The sequence below is a fragment of the Ctenopharyngodon idella genome, chromosome 1 (assembly GCF_019924925.1).
Source record: "Ctenopharyngodon idella isolate HZGC_01 chromosome 1, HZGC01, whole genome shotgun sequence".
Taxonomy (NCBI): domain Eukaryota; kingdom Metazoa; phylum Chordata; class Actinopteri; order Cypriniformes; family Xenocyprididae; genus Ctenopharyngodon; species Ctenopharyngodon idella.
In genome coordinates, this window is record NC_067220.1 from 18009121 (window position 1) to 18024742 (window position 15622).

General features: G+C 36.8%; 1 protein-coding gene across 1 annotated transcript in view; it reads right to left on the bottom strand.

Moving 5' to 3' along the window:
• mtnr1aa (melatonin receptor 1A a) overlaps positions 1-11846 on the bottom strand; it is a 46455-nt gene extending 34609 nt beyond the window's left edge. Inside the window, exon 1 of the mRNA XM_051909378.1 lies at positions 11450-11846. Within this exon, the coding sequence (XP_051765338.1) occupies positions 11450-11633 (184 nt within the window). The 5' untranslated portion in view covers positions 11634-11846. The remainder of the gene's footprint in view (positions 1-11449) is intronic.
• Positions 11847-15622: the final 3776 nt, after the last annotated feature.

Here is a 15622-nt window from a genome sequence, read left to right on the forward strand (position 1 = left end):
AATGCTCCATTAGCTCCAATCACACCACACCAGAGACACACACTTCATTCATTCATATCGTAAGGAAGTTACCGCTTAATCGCAGCAAGCAGAAAGCCTAATCGCAGCAAGCTGCAAATTGCTAAAAAAGAACATTAATAACATAACAGGTAAAATGATCACACTGATCTTACCGATGTGGAGTAGACCATTAAAAAAAAAACTGTATGGGTCAGAGAACTTGACTTGAGAGTTATTTAATTAACTGTTGGCATGCTCATTTAATCCTTGAAAGTGGTAAACATGGTTGGCTATTAAGTATGGAGTGCCTGGATAACAGAAAACATCTTTTGTGAAATAGAAATTTGAGATTTTTTTATCGTTTTTCAGCAGTGGTAGTAATGATTCGTAGTTACAAATCATGTTGACTTTATACCAGGGCTTGTCAACTGGAGGCCCGCGGGCCAAATCCAGCCCGCCAATCATCTTCATGCGGCCCGCGGGCACCCCAACCTCCTTCCTCCTCTTTTCCTGGCGGTGCGGCTAAATTTGGTTAGATACGTGGCTGCAGTGGCGCCTGCAGCTGTACGGCTATATACGCACTCTTCGTACCATGCACGCTCCTGAGAAACATTTTCCATGTGAATATTTCAGCAGTTATTATGCATGTCCCGTATTTCTGTCAACTTTTTTTTCCGTGAATTAGCCAAACGCACTTGCATAATGATCTGAAACTATTTGGATTCGTTCGGACCGCTCTGTCACTGAATCATCTGAAGTTGTTTCTCGGTCAGTAACAACAAATACAGAACAAATAGCGCTGTTTTCATGTGTTTCACTAGTTTACTTTGAACTACGCAGCACGGCCCAGTGGATTAAAGCTTAAAGGAGCTGCGTTTATTCCTGGTCACCATAATTAAACAGCGTTGCGACATTCAGTGCGTTTCAATTCGACACACTTCTTGGTTATAATTCCGCAATATCATATCTACCAATAATTGATAGTACTTGTTGAGCCTCTTTAGAATAGCACAAATAAAAGTCACATATTTAATGTTTTGTTGGTTAATCATTCAGCTTTTTGAATAACAGCAATTCAGAAGTGAGAAATGTGTAGCTTAAGACAGACCAAAACAATGGCATACATGAAAAAGCATACATGAATTACCTGTAACAGACCTATACAGGTGGAAATGGGGAAGGTGGAGGGTTTCTGAAAACGTGCTGCAACTGCTACAGCAGATACTAACCAAGTATTTGAAGGTTGAGCAGCAAGCTCATTCGCTACTGATTCAGCAGGAACCAATCAGTTGTGCACTATAGAGAATGATGCAATTGCAAGCAGATTGAGTTAAGGACCTATTGGCCTGCGCCATCTAGAGTTTCATGACAGAACTTTGCATTTATTATTAGTGAACTATTTATAACGCATATTGTGTTTTTATTGCTAATAATCTATAATGTCTAATGACTGCTTAGTTGTTATTGTGTCAAAATGCAATCCGTATCTACTGTTTAATCTGTATCTACTGTTCTGGAAGAGAGAGAGAATCTAGTCAGCTGTCGGTGAGAAAAGTAATGCAAAAGTAATGCACTACTTTCCATTAAAAGCAACAATGTAACATAAATAATTACATATTTAGGAGTAACATAATAAATGTAACATGACTTTTAAAACTAATCTTCTCCAACACATGTGCTTTGGGATTCAGTCGCTGAGTGAAAAACTTGTGATCTTTATTGGAAGCGTTGCTCCACGTATTGTGCGTTTGTGTGCGTCCACATACTCAACTGCATGTGCGAGACAGAGCACCTGAGCTCTACAGGGGGTTACAAATGCAGCCATGTATACAAACATCCACACTTGAGCACAGCAGGATGTGACAGAACTGAAGCACACATCACCAACTTCCTGAAATTTACCAGCCTCTCAGCCTATTATCGCTAACAATGGTCAGAACAGAAAGACAGAGGACAGTGACAGATTGAATGCCCTATATAACCCTCTCCAAGCTGGAAAAAAGCCTGTAAGCACAGGAAAAAAAACATAAGCATGTTACGAAAAAAAGAAAAAACAGCAGTGATGTGGTGAAGTTTTAGCACATGGATGTGATTATGATTCCTACTATGATGTTCCTCATGCTGCTAATTAGTAAATGTGTACATGCTAAGGATAACCGCATGTAAAAGATTCACTTCACTACAAAAATAAAACTTGCTTAATATTGTTAACTAAATGCTGAGTTAGTTGAAAGACTAAATGCTAAAAATCTATCTAGAAAAGCAATAAATGTTTCACACAGAACAGTCAGTCTGTCTACTCCATCCATCTTTCTAGAAGTGGATAAAAAATTCAGCTGAACTCAGATCACTTTTGAGCTTTCTCTTAAACGCTTAAGGTTTGAATATGGTTAGTGGGGCACACATGAGGAAAGAACAGAAAAGTTTTACCTAAAATATGAAGAGGGGTCAGACTCATGGGGACACAAAACGACAGGATGTTTCTTACAGTAGAGTGCACTCTTACTTTAACTCTCCCTTGAAGCACGCTATACGCCTGTAAAAGCTTAGAGAGTCAAGGTGGGACAGTTACCTTGTTCAGCTTTATGGCCTAATGGACACACATTAGTTCTTATTCCTAGATATCTCAAATATGATATTGAATGTGGATTTTAATAACAACTAGCAGATACAGTGGCCAAAAAATATTTTATTTTAGAAAATACTAGGGCATTTTAGACAATTCAGCTCACTTAAAAATGTATGCATGGCACTGCAAGGGCTTTCAAACTTTTTAATGCCAAGGACCCCCATAATTGCAAGGGACCCCCTCCTAAAATATAAAGACAGCTACATTTATTAAAATCTGTAATATTAATGTGATATGTGATATGTGTAAACATATTGTTTCGTAAATAAAATAATTGGTTTTATACTGTCATTGTCCTAAAGCAAAAGGAGTAAAATATATCTAAAAAATGTTTTATTAAAAAAAGTCGATTATTAAACCATTATTAAATGCATTAATCCATTCAAATTTATTTGTATAGCTCTTTTCACAATAAATTATTTCTTATTTTTTTCTGACTTAACAGTCTTTAAAAGCAATATGTAATATCAAATTTAAAATGTGCTAAAAATTATTGTGTTTTAACTAATACACTGCCCGGACAAAAAAAAAAAAAAAAAAAAAAAAAAGTTCCTGTTTGGATTTTAATAGGCAAATACTTAAGAGTCTATGGATGGATCATTATTACAGTGATTATTATTCTAGCATGTTATATGTTTGGCAACGGTTCTTTTAACCCTAAAAGAGGGAGTGTGTAGCTTTTCATTTCTTAAACAACCATGTATTAAGATGTATCATGGCCATATTCCAGGATGACAATGTCAAGATTCATCAGGCTCAAATTGTGAAAGAATTGTTGGGAGGGAGCATGAAGAATCATTTTTACACATGAATTAGCACTGACCTTAACCTCAGTGTAAGTTTTTGGGATGTGCTGGAGGAGACTTTATAGAGTGCTCACCTCTTGCATTGTCAATACAAGATCTTGACCAAAGAATGATGCACCTCTCGATGGAAATAAATGTTGTGATGTTATTTCCATCCAGAGGTACATCATTTTTTGGTCAAGATCTTGTATTGACAATGCAAGAGGTGAGCACTCTGTAAAGTCTACTCCAGCACATCCCAAAGACTTTCAATGAAATTAAGGTCTGGACTCAGAGTTGCCAATTCATGTGTGAAAATGATTCTTCATGCTCTCTGAACCATTCTTTCACAATTTTAACCCTGGTGAATCTTGACATTGTCATCCTGGAATATGGCCATGATACATATTCCAACATGGTTGTTTAAAGGATAAGTCCACTTTCAAATAAAAATTTCTTTTTAATTTACTCACCCCCATGTCATCCAAGATGTCCATGTCCTTCTTTCTTCAGTCCAAAAGAAATTAAGGTTTTTGATGAAAACATTCCAGGATTTTTCTCCTTATAGTGGACTTCAAAGGTCTCCAAACGGTTGAAGGTCAAAATTACAAAATTACCAGAACGCGATTCCGTATTCTTCAAAAAGCTTACGCTGTATGTCCTACGCCTTCCCTATTCAACTTACGCAACGAACGTGGCCAGTTCTTCCGTAAGTTGAATAGGGAAGGCGTAGGACATTTAGCGTAAGCTTTTTGAAGAATACGGAATCGCGTTCTGGTGGAAGCACTTGTGATGCGATCATTTGTGCCTATAAAGCATATACATTTTGATTTTTTTTAGAAAATGACCCTTATTCCTCGTCTGGTATCGTTTAAAGCCCTTTGAAGCTGCACTAAAACTGTAATTTTGACCTTCAACCGTTTGGAGACCATTGAAGTCCACTATAAGGAGAATAATCCTGGAATGCTTTCATTAAAAACCTTAATTTCTTTTCGACTGAAGAAAGAAGGACATGGAGATCTTGGATGACATGGGGGTGAGTAAACTATAATTTTTATTTGAAAGTGATCTATTCCTTTAAGAAATAAAAGCCACGCACTCCATCAAGTAGGGTTAGAAGAACTGTTGCCAAACATATAACATGTTACAAACATAATAATCACTGTAATAATGATCCATTCATAGATTCTTAAGTATTTGCCTATTAAAATCCAAACAGCGTAAAAAATATTTTGCAATTTTGTGGACTCCCTAGCACCCCCTAGTTCACCCTGGACCCCATTTTTAAAACCCCTACTTAAGACAACAAAATATCAAACCAAGTGATATTTGTTATTAATACACACAGTATAAAAACTTCCAAAGCGAAACATTTCCTTCCTCATTAAGTGTGGCCCAAAAACTTTTGAGGACCAGTACAAACACATATAGGCTAGAAACCAAGCAAGAATATCAAGTGTCCTGGTGTCCATGTTGAGTGTAAAAACTTCTCTCATATCTCAAATCCCCCAGATTGTCTTTTTGAAGCCAGTCCCACACCTGGACAGAGCTTAAAGTTGCAATCAAATGGAAGTAGGCTGCTGTTAGGGTCTTTGATCCTTTCCCTTAAACTCAGTAGCACACAACCAAGTTGTGACCTACCACTGTAAATCCTTTTCAGTCCACTGAGAACTATAAACACAACATCTGTGAATGAATTCCTTTTAGACTTTGGAAAGTCTTCGGAGAGGATATCATTGGGATCATCGGCACTAATTCCTTAGCTACACTTATTAGAAACAGCAAACCCTTCCCACAATTCACTTACAGTACAGTACAGGCCTCATCACTACCCACCCACATAAACACAATTATACAATAATAAACAACCACAGCATAATGAACAGCAACAGTGATGTGAATGAATCAGTGTGGTGTCTGCATAAACCCAAGCCACAAACCAGCAAAGAGCATAAAACGGAAGGGAAACAAGAGTCAGCCAATACAAACAGAATAATCTGTGACAAACAAATTAAATCAGGATTAATGGTGAGAACACCAAAATGGTGAACCATTCACATCTAGTGAACCATTCATCAGAAATTTGCAATACCATTCATTTATCAAATCTACAAAAAAAAAAAAAAAAAAAAAAACTCACTCTCTAATATATTGGCACCATAACAGTTATGAGCTGATAATGTAATATTTCATTTCTACAGTGTCAAATTTACACTCAGATTTATCACCAATGTTATTTTAGTATCATTGAGATATTATTAGTTTTTATTTAAATTTTTTATTTAGTTTTATTTTTATATTTTCAGTTTCCATTTTAATTTTAGTTAGGTTTTTGACATTTTTATTACATTTTTTAAAATTATAGTTATAGTTTTTTTTTTTTTTTTTATAAAATGGTTAGTTCCTATCCTTGATTCTGATTGGTCAATCGTTGGGTGAAGCGGTCATAGCTGTGTTTTATCGTGAATAAAACACAGCTATGACCGCTTCACCCAACGGTTCTGTGTATCACTACACAACACCCTTAGCAACCACTCTTAGCAACGTAAACTGTATGTTCTCAATTGATATTGTTCATTAAAGCTTACTGTATTATGTAGAAGAGTATTGTAAGAAAAAGATCAAGTAAGCGAGTTTATTACCTGCATTCAGGTTTAGCATTTTCCTTCAGGTCAGTCCTATATTCATAACAAAAAAACTGTTTAAATGTCCAATGTATTCTCTTGTCCTTTTAACAGTTAAGGGGTTTTCCCGTGACTGACAGCGCTAGTCAAAGCATTTGTCAGTTGCGTCTTGTTCCGTGTTCACAACAATTCAGTCTTTTCAATGTAAAAGTCTTCGCTACTGACTGACACACTCACAAAGACAGTCTTTGCTGCCATCTAATGGCGTAATAATGTAACTTCAGTTGCTGTTCATGGTCAGGGACTATTTTTTCTGGCGGAAGGAAGGCTTTAGTGAAAGTTTACTTCATGAAAGTTGCATTGATACATATTTTTGGCTTTAATATTTGTATTGTGTGGTAACCCCGCTTCGCGTCGTGCCTAACAACGGCCTTCAGCCGTGACTTTTTCACGATACAGCACAGCCTCTCGTACCTTATTGCTTACATATATTTTTAAGTTTTCTAATATTTTATTTTATTTCATGTAACACATTTTTTTATGGTTTCAGTTTTAGTTATGGGATTACCACTTATGTGTTAGTCCCGCTCACTGCCGAAGCAACCAGCCGGCAGAGGTTTCTACTCAGTCCTAAAACCTACATTTTATGTGAACAAATACAACTATTTTCCTGGAATCGTCTGTTAAATTTAATGTCATTCCTATTCCTCATAAAGTGGGGGACACATTAGGTGATTTCCAAAAGTGAAAGAAATTTTATGAAAGAAATGAAAACTTTTATTCAATATGGAATTGATCAAGTGGAAATAACGGCATATATACTGTTACAAAAGATTTCTATCTAAAATAAATACTGTTCTTTTGAACTTTCTAATTATAAAAAGAATCCTGAAAAAAAAAGTGTCATGGTTTCCACAAAAATGTTACCAGAACAACTGTTTTTAAAATTAATAATAATAAGAAATGTTCCTTGAGCACCAAATCAGCATATTATTCGATTTCTGAAGGATCATGTGAAACTGCAGTTTCTGCAGTAATGATGCTGAAAAATCAGCTTTGCCATAACAGGAATAAATTACATTTTAAAAATACATTAAAATGAAAAACAGTTATTTTTAAATTGTAATAATATTTCACAATATTACAGTTTTTACTGTATTTTTGATTAAATAAATCCAGCCTTGGTGAACGTAAGAGACTTCTTTCAAAAACAATTAAAAAATCTTACTGACCCCAAACCCCATACTATATGTATATGACAGATGAAGAACAAAAAATATAATTCCTTTGCTTTCATTTGATTAAGAGCACTGACGCTTGTGGTTGTAAAAAAAGTTTCAAAATCATCCCCATCCAACTAGTACCGCACTCCACACCTTCACTCCACACAACTCTCTTCACTCAACAGAAGTAAAAGTGTTTGTGAATTGCAGCACCAATTGTACATATACCACAAAAAACACTCTAGTGTAAACCTGAGCTGTGTGCTAAAGCCTGTGGGTTGCATACAGTAAGAGCTCTCCGTGACTACACACACCACACACATCCTCCTCTGACCTAAAAACAAGGCTCCGATTGCCCGCTGCACGTACAATGACTCGAGAGAGAGACGTCCCAGATTATGGGTGAGCACTGCAATCACACAGGCAGCGGCACAGCACTCCTCCCCCAGCACACTGTTACTCGTTCATCTGGCACTAGAGGACAGCCATATGTCCAGCAGTTGTGGTGGCTGCTTCGATCATTCTGAATTTCAAACAGGGACTTTGTGGTAATTGTTCGCGTTTTGTGTGTGTGTGTGTGTGTGTGTATTTCTGTGCATTTCTTCAGATGTGAAGCGAGCCAAGCAGGTGCAGAGTGGCCGGGGGGGGTGGGTCCACAGTAAAATTTTGTCCATGTTTTGTCCTGCTCTGCTCGGTTTGCCTCTGGGCTGCTGGACAAAATCCAGGTGTGACTCCAACATACAAGTAGCACCTTTAAATGAGCCAATCTTCACTAAATGAAAACAGGCAAGGGAAGAGCCAGTTTTAAATGTGCTGTCTGTTTAATCAGCAAAAAAAAAAAAGTAAAGTGACGTTTTTAGGGTTAAAAAAAAACTGACCTAAGCTCTGTTTGACAAATTACATTATTTTTCAAGGATGCGAAGTGTTCAAGACAAGTACTCATCAACTTAAGATTTGCATCAAAATGTAAGCTTTACATGTTTTTCATATAAATGTGTGTGTGTGTGTGTGTGTGTGTGTGTGGTCCTACAAGGATAGTAATATACTAAATTATATAAATCATACTAAATGATGTTTTTTGAAAAAGTAAAAATGTGGAAAGTTTTCTATGAGGGTTGTGATAGAATACACAGTTTGTACAGTATAAAAATCATTATGTCGGTGGAAATTCCCCATAAAACTTGGAAACCCAACCATTTATTTAATTGCAAATTGAAAAGTCAGAGTGGGCATATAAGGTACATGTGTTCCAAATAAGCCCACTGCGTGAAAAATCATTCATACTTTATAAAACACTTCCATTTTTATTATATTGATTAATTAGCCTTATTAAAGAACTGTTGTTCAAAACTGATGAATTTGGATTACAGACATTTTACAGCATCTATTCAAAAACAACAAAACATAACTGGTCAGTCTAACATTTTTGTCAGGATGTTTCTTTAATCTTATAATGGTCTCTCTAACATGTTCTTCTATCTTTCCTTAAGGAAGTCTGCAATCTGTCGGACACTCTTTTCTCTGGTCTTTCTATGACAACTACCTGGTCTTCCACTCTCTGTCTCAGGGGCTTCCAATCATTTCCAACAATAGCAGTCAATAACATTTTTCCTTAAAAAATGGGTTTAAATACCAAGAAATTCTATCATATCAGTCTGCAATTGGTTTATTGGTGTCTTAAACTATACTCAGGCTATCCAGGCTACACCAGTTAAATAATGACTGGATAGTAAAATAGTTTCTTTGAATGTAATAACTTAGTATTTGATGTGACTTTTACAATGACTTGGCAACGCATTATCCCAATAGGCCTAACTCTAGAACTAAACATAATAGCAAAATGAGCATTTCTATGAGCATAATTTCTCTTATATATTTAAATTTAAGTGAACATGTCATATGGTAGGCTACATTCGTATTAGGCTATATCTAGTTATTTGTCTGTAGCTATATGGACTATATTGCGTAAGCACGTGTATATTTGATTTGTTTGATTCTTGTGGATTAGAAATGAAATAGGGGATTAAAACTGTTACCAAATGAATGAAAGCATGAATCACATGGCGAAGTACAGACGCACATGCTGCAATCTCTGTGATTAGCGTCGGTCAGCGCAAAGGCGCACGGGAACTGACAGTGGGGAGCGCGTGAACTTAACACTGAAACAGCCTCCACCGGCACGCGAGCACAACAAACTTGTGCGCGCGGATATCCATCGCGACCTTTTCATACTCTTCTCTAACGTCCCAAATATCCGCGCTCCCAAAACGCATTTAATGAGCTCCTTGGACAAATGTCAATTTCCACAATGTGGGTCAAAGCTTAATTAAATTGAGTCCGATGTTTTTCTAACGAGTCTATATGAGTCACGTTTTCCAGCACTCATCTGCTGATTTTAAGATTTTGGACAAGTTTCCTGGCCGTGTTATTTTCCCACTCTATGATTGACAGGACAAGAAACACAATCCCATGGCACTTCATACTGATGTGGACAGATGAATGCCAAAATAAACTGCCATATATCCGGCTCAGCATGTCAATCAAATCCGAACGAACGAGTTCATTTTCTCTAGTAGAGCCAAACAGCCTTCAGTTCAGCGTTTAATACTCAGATACGCGCAATCTCAAAAGATGAAACGGCAAAAGAGAAGGAAGACCCAAAGCACAACTGCTGACAGGTACACAGATATGGAGTCCCCAAAATAATTCATTTAACCCGTTCATACCCGAATTATACACTAGTAGCTACTTACTTCAACACTATTTTAAAAAATAAATAAATTATGCAATATTATTATTATTTTTTTTAATCTCTGAATTAAAAGCATTATATTTAAAGAATATTAAGCAGTCTAATGGGAATAGTCTAATCTAATGGAATTAATTTCTTTCTTTCTTTTCAATTGTTCTAAATGTTTAAAAGTCATCAAAAACAAAGTAAAAAAAATAAAAATCTAAATGCAGCATTTAAAGTAGGCTATACACTTACTGAAGGGAGAATCACTAGACTGGAGCAAACAGTGAGTTATGTCCCTTGCTCCATGGTTCAATGATGATGGCCCTTGGGTCGCCTTCTTTTGGGTTCAAACCTGCAACCTTTCACTGACCAGCTCTAGTTTTTTTTTTTTTTTTTTTTTTAATTTACCACAGTGCCATGAAAAATACTTTAGCAGTTTCAACAAAACATGAAGCACTGCTAAAATCGCCTACTGTTGCTGTTACAGGTTGGTTTTGTATAATGGTTTTGTATGGTTTTGTATAGCTGTATGGTTTTGTATAGCTGTAATAACTTTGTCAGACATGGTCTGAAAGGCACTCAAATTTGATGAAGACTGGACAAAATGTGTAGTAGGATTATTACTGAAATCACATCTATCTGTTTTGCAATAGTACTTGCAGTACATACACATCTTTAGTTCACATTGAGACCACTGTCCATTATAATCGACATCACATAAGAATATATTATGACTTATCTTACTAACGCCACCTCCCAGCTTCATTTTAATATAATATTATTGAGGTAAATTTAATAGCAGAATTCGTAAACATAACGTCTATTGGAACGGGCACTGAATGGGTTGAAGCATCTCTAGAGTACTGCCTTATATTTGATGGACTCGACCAAATATGCAGCAGTGTCCATATTACATTTAAAGTCATAATATTGTTATCGAAGTATGTTTACAAGTTGCTCAATAATTAGATATTAAGCACATGTCGTTAATTTGTATTACTCTGTAGTCATAATTTCACTGTAACACGAACACTGGGATATAGCCTAGTGTGTAATCAACCAAAACATAACGTTTTATTTGCTAAACATTGTCTTGTGAGCGCTGGTATTCATGTTCGACATGATGGCACTTTTGCAAACAGCCATGCGTAAAAACACCCACACATTTGTAGCTTAAAGTGCAATTTGGTTACATTTGAAACAAAATCTTACGCATATCAGCGAGCGTTAAGGGAAAACACTGAATGTAGGCTACATATCTCGGCATAACACTGGAAACATGAAACGTGCGCGTATATCAGAGACAGGTGCGCGCTCATCTTTCTGAATCCTGCCTGTCAGTGCTGTATCATCTTCTGCCTCCATGCTTCGACACAGCTGTTAATGTGAAATAAATGTGACAAGCGTGTCAAACGTGAATGTACCTGTGCTAGCTCGCGCGCGCAACTCACCTGCGTTCCTAAGTTTCTTGTTTCTGTAGACGGAGAAAATCACCAGCAGGTTTCCTAAAATATCCACCACTATAGTGAATATGAGGAAACACCCGAGAGTAGTAGTGACCCAGGGCGGCCGGTGAAGTGCTTGCTCGCTAGGGTCCAGTGCAGAGCTGTTCAGAAAACTCCCATTCATAAACATTGTATATCTTCATGAAACTTTTCTCAGTCAACAAAATAAACCGTGCAATTCAGGTGGCGCGCGTCTCTCCGGTGGGATCTCATCTCTTCTTGAGGTCTGAATAAGTTGTGCGCCCCGGACAACTTTCCTCTGTTCTCTCGTCGGGGCTTTCGTGTGTCGGGGTCTGCACTTTTATGGCTATGTGTGCACCCATCACAATGTTGGTACATGACATCCACAGGCAACTTCAAAGCTCCTGTGAACATGTGATTAACTGCAGAGTTGTGTGTGTTGCCACCATGTGGTCGTCATCGGTAATGTTGCTTCATTCACCTTTTCCATCTTGCGCTGTATGAACCCTCTTTCATCCGCTCATTCATTATTATTTATCCGCACTAAAAGAAGCTTTATCCAGTTTTTCATTCAGGAAAATGTGTGGTATGCGTGATGACAGCTCTCAGACAGCTCTCTTAATACTATAATAATCATAATAATAATAATAATAACAATTATTTATTATTATTATTATTATTATGATCCACACCTATTTTACATATAATATTATGTAAAACCATGAAATAATAATTATACAACATGATATAATAATTATACAACAGTAAGTTTCGGTCCTCTAAATAAATTGATTGCAACAAGCAGCGTAATTAGTCTATACAAAAATTACTTCTAGTCCTTACTTCTAGGGTTTACTATCATGTTTGTGAATACAGTTTTTGCCATGCAGAATATGGAAGTTCACAATATACTCCATGATCTTGCTTCTGTATAGGAGATCATCTTTTTAAAAAAACGTATAAATATAGCTGCAAGCAGCAATGATGGGCCAAAGGCTTGGCACCACCACCACCGTTGCCTTATAGGACAACTGTGCATGTCAGGCAATGTGCATTTAAAGTGGGTAAATGTAAAAGAACTATGTCAAAATCATTTGAATTTGCCACATTTACTGCAGCCAACTGGAGCCACTATGACCATGAACCACAACAACCACATCCATGAGATCAATTCAATGTATATGCATTTCATGTCATAGGATGTTATAGGTCACTTTCAAATATGTGTGAAGTTATCATTTGCGGTTCAAAATTTTGTAAGTCCAGAAGTATTTATCTTAAGGTCTTTTTATATTTTTATTAACCTAATTATTAAACTAATTATATAAAACTATGTTGTCAGTGCACTACAAATGAGCTGGATCTATGCCTTTATTTTGTTATTCAAATTGAAAGAAAAAGAGAAGGCCTAAGAGATTTCTTATCCATTAATGCAGGCAAAAGCACATAGCAACAAATGGGTTAAATTCCAAACCATCAAAAGCATAAAAAAGAATGACACACACACATATACACACACACACACACACACACACACACACACACAGGCAGAGTGAGATTAAAGGTGGGGTAAGTGATATTTCAAAAACACCATTTGGAAGTTAGTCATACCGACGCCAACAACAAACGTGTAGCCAATCAGCATTAGGAGGTGTATGATGGTCGAGGAGACAGAACGAACAAGAGGGAGATTTGAATAAAGACTGCATAAAGAGAGATGAGACAATACAAAAGAGCACCAAAGAATATCACTGGAATAAATGTTTATGACTGGGCAAGCGCTTTAGGACCCATGTTAATATTAGAAAAGCTTTCCAGCGCTGGAGAGAGCTAAGCGGCAAATCCTGAAATGGCTTCTTTGATTCCGCTCCACACGTGAGTAACACTGGGTTTAAGTGTCATTGATTGTCTGAAGCTGCTGTGCTGTTGGTGACTAACAACAAACTCTTGTTTGTATTTACTCTTGTGTACTGTACATTCATTTTTTTGTCTGCGCTTTATTTTTCGTAAAGCATTATTTTGTTGTGCGTCAGCTGTGATAAACAGACATCCACTCTCGCATTGCGTGTGTATCAGTGGCCAGACAGTGAGAGTTGTGCAGGTAAACCACTGCGCACTGTGACCGCTAGAGAATAAGCTGTTTAGCATCATTGTTAGTGCACTCGCCTCGCTGCCCAGCAGCGATCGGGGCTCGAGACCGACTCGGAGCAGGGTTGTTAGGATTGGAGGGTGAGTTTTGGAGGCGGAGCAATGAAGAGAGGGGTGTGTTTGTTTGGGTTGATTTCAAATATCAACAATGTCCAACAGCGTTTTTAAAATATTACTTACCCCACCTTTAAAGGATAAGTTGGATACTGTTTAGCAGTTATTTGAGCCAGAAAATTCAACAACATTTACAAAAAAACAAGTAAAATCTAAACTGTGACAGGACGTAGTCCTGCAATAGCTAATAAAAGTATTAATTATGTCTGAAAACACTGTTGTCAGCAACAAGGCTTTTTCTCAACCCTGTTTAAAAATAGGCCTATGGTTATACTATGTATGTAGGAGCCTGTGAATTATTTTGTTTAAATGTTATGTGTATGAATTTATATGTATTGATGTAATATTCTGTTTTCCTAACTAAAACACATCATAGGTTCAGCCAACCATCACCTGATTGACCGGTTTTAGTTAGATGGTAGCCAGGTGGGGGTGTGGCCAGTTGGGGAAAGGAACACAGTTTTGAGAACATGTGGGAGAATAGATTGAGCTCTGTTTTTCTTTACTTATTTTCCGAACTTTACAATTGTTTTCAATAAATAAATGAAGTTTATGGAACACTGTATTTCCTCAACGGATCGATGAGGAACACTGTATTTCCTCAACAGATCAATGGTCACTACACTGTATTACATTTGATTTGATTTTTTTTTTACTTGCACATAATGCATTAATTATGAAATAAATGGTGTATAATTTATTACTTAGAAGATATTTCTAAGTAAAAAGGAACCAACATCAGACCAAAATGTTGTAGATTATAAAACAGTCAAGCCTTCCTCATCTACAGTACAAAAATGTATTTTCAGTGTCTTAATTTTGATAGTTACATTATAGGGTAAATTCTGTGAAGTATTTTAAATTGTGCATCTTTTACTTTGTACTTTTGAAATAAACATTTAAGCCTGTATAATCCCCTTTTTAAGTTGTGATGTACTGAATACTGTTTCCGGGTCCAAGCCGCTACTTCAATAATAATAATAATAATCTAAACAGCCGTTTATGAGCACTATTCATTTAAGCTAAGCTTTTAAAAACTCACAGTGTACACAATAGTCTTCTGCTGGCATTACAATCAGCCTTCAAGTTTTAAATAATTCAAATTATGTAAATGATAATGTTCAATGAATAGGAAAGCCTATTTTCAGATGTATCATATACCGTAACATACTTCATCAGACAATGATTTGTCAGGAAATTTTTACTGGGGCACAGCAAAACATTAGTAAAAAGGGTCTAGCAACTCCTCTGATAGGGAGAGAGCAAGAGGCAGAGGATTCTATAACGGCACTCATACAGTCTCATCCCCTTTTGTGACTGTAACCTAAAAACTTAAAACGTCTCAAGGAGTGCTGGCTGTCTCCTCGCCTTTAGTTCAAAAACGTGAGTTTGTGATGTCCCATCAGCACTCTACCCCCAGCAGAACTCAGATGTATCCACTGTTCAAGCAGCCTGTCTGCCTCCAGCCATTACGATGCAATTTTAATGCAGCGCTGTGCCCCTAATGGCTCCAGTCGTGAAAGCAGTTAATTACTGTCTCTCACTTGCTCTGTCTCTCTCCAAACTGGTCTAAAGGGAGACTTAAAAGATTTTTACATTTACAATGAATAGACTATGCATTAAATTTATGCAAAAGTATGTGCTCCCATAATGCAGAGCATGAGACGATCCTGATGAGGGAAAGTAAAGGCGAGGGGAGAGAGAGATGAAATGTTGTTGGGCAATGTAACTATGCGAGATACATACACGGAAATGGCATTACTGTTTCAAACATCTGTCTCATTGAACTTTATGTTTGAAAGCCTCCAAAGTTAATGGGAAGAAAGAAATTCATACAAGTTTGGAATTACATGACGGTGAGTAAATGATGGCAAAATTTTCATTTTGGAGTGAAAT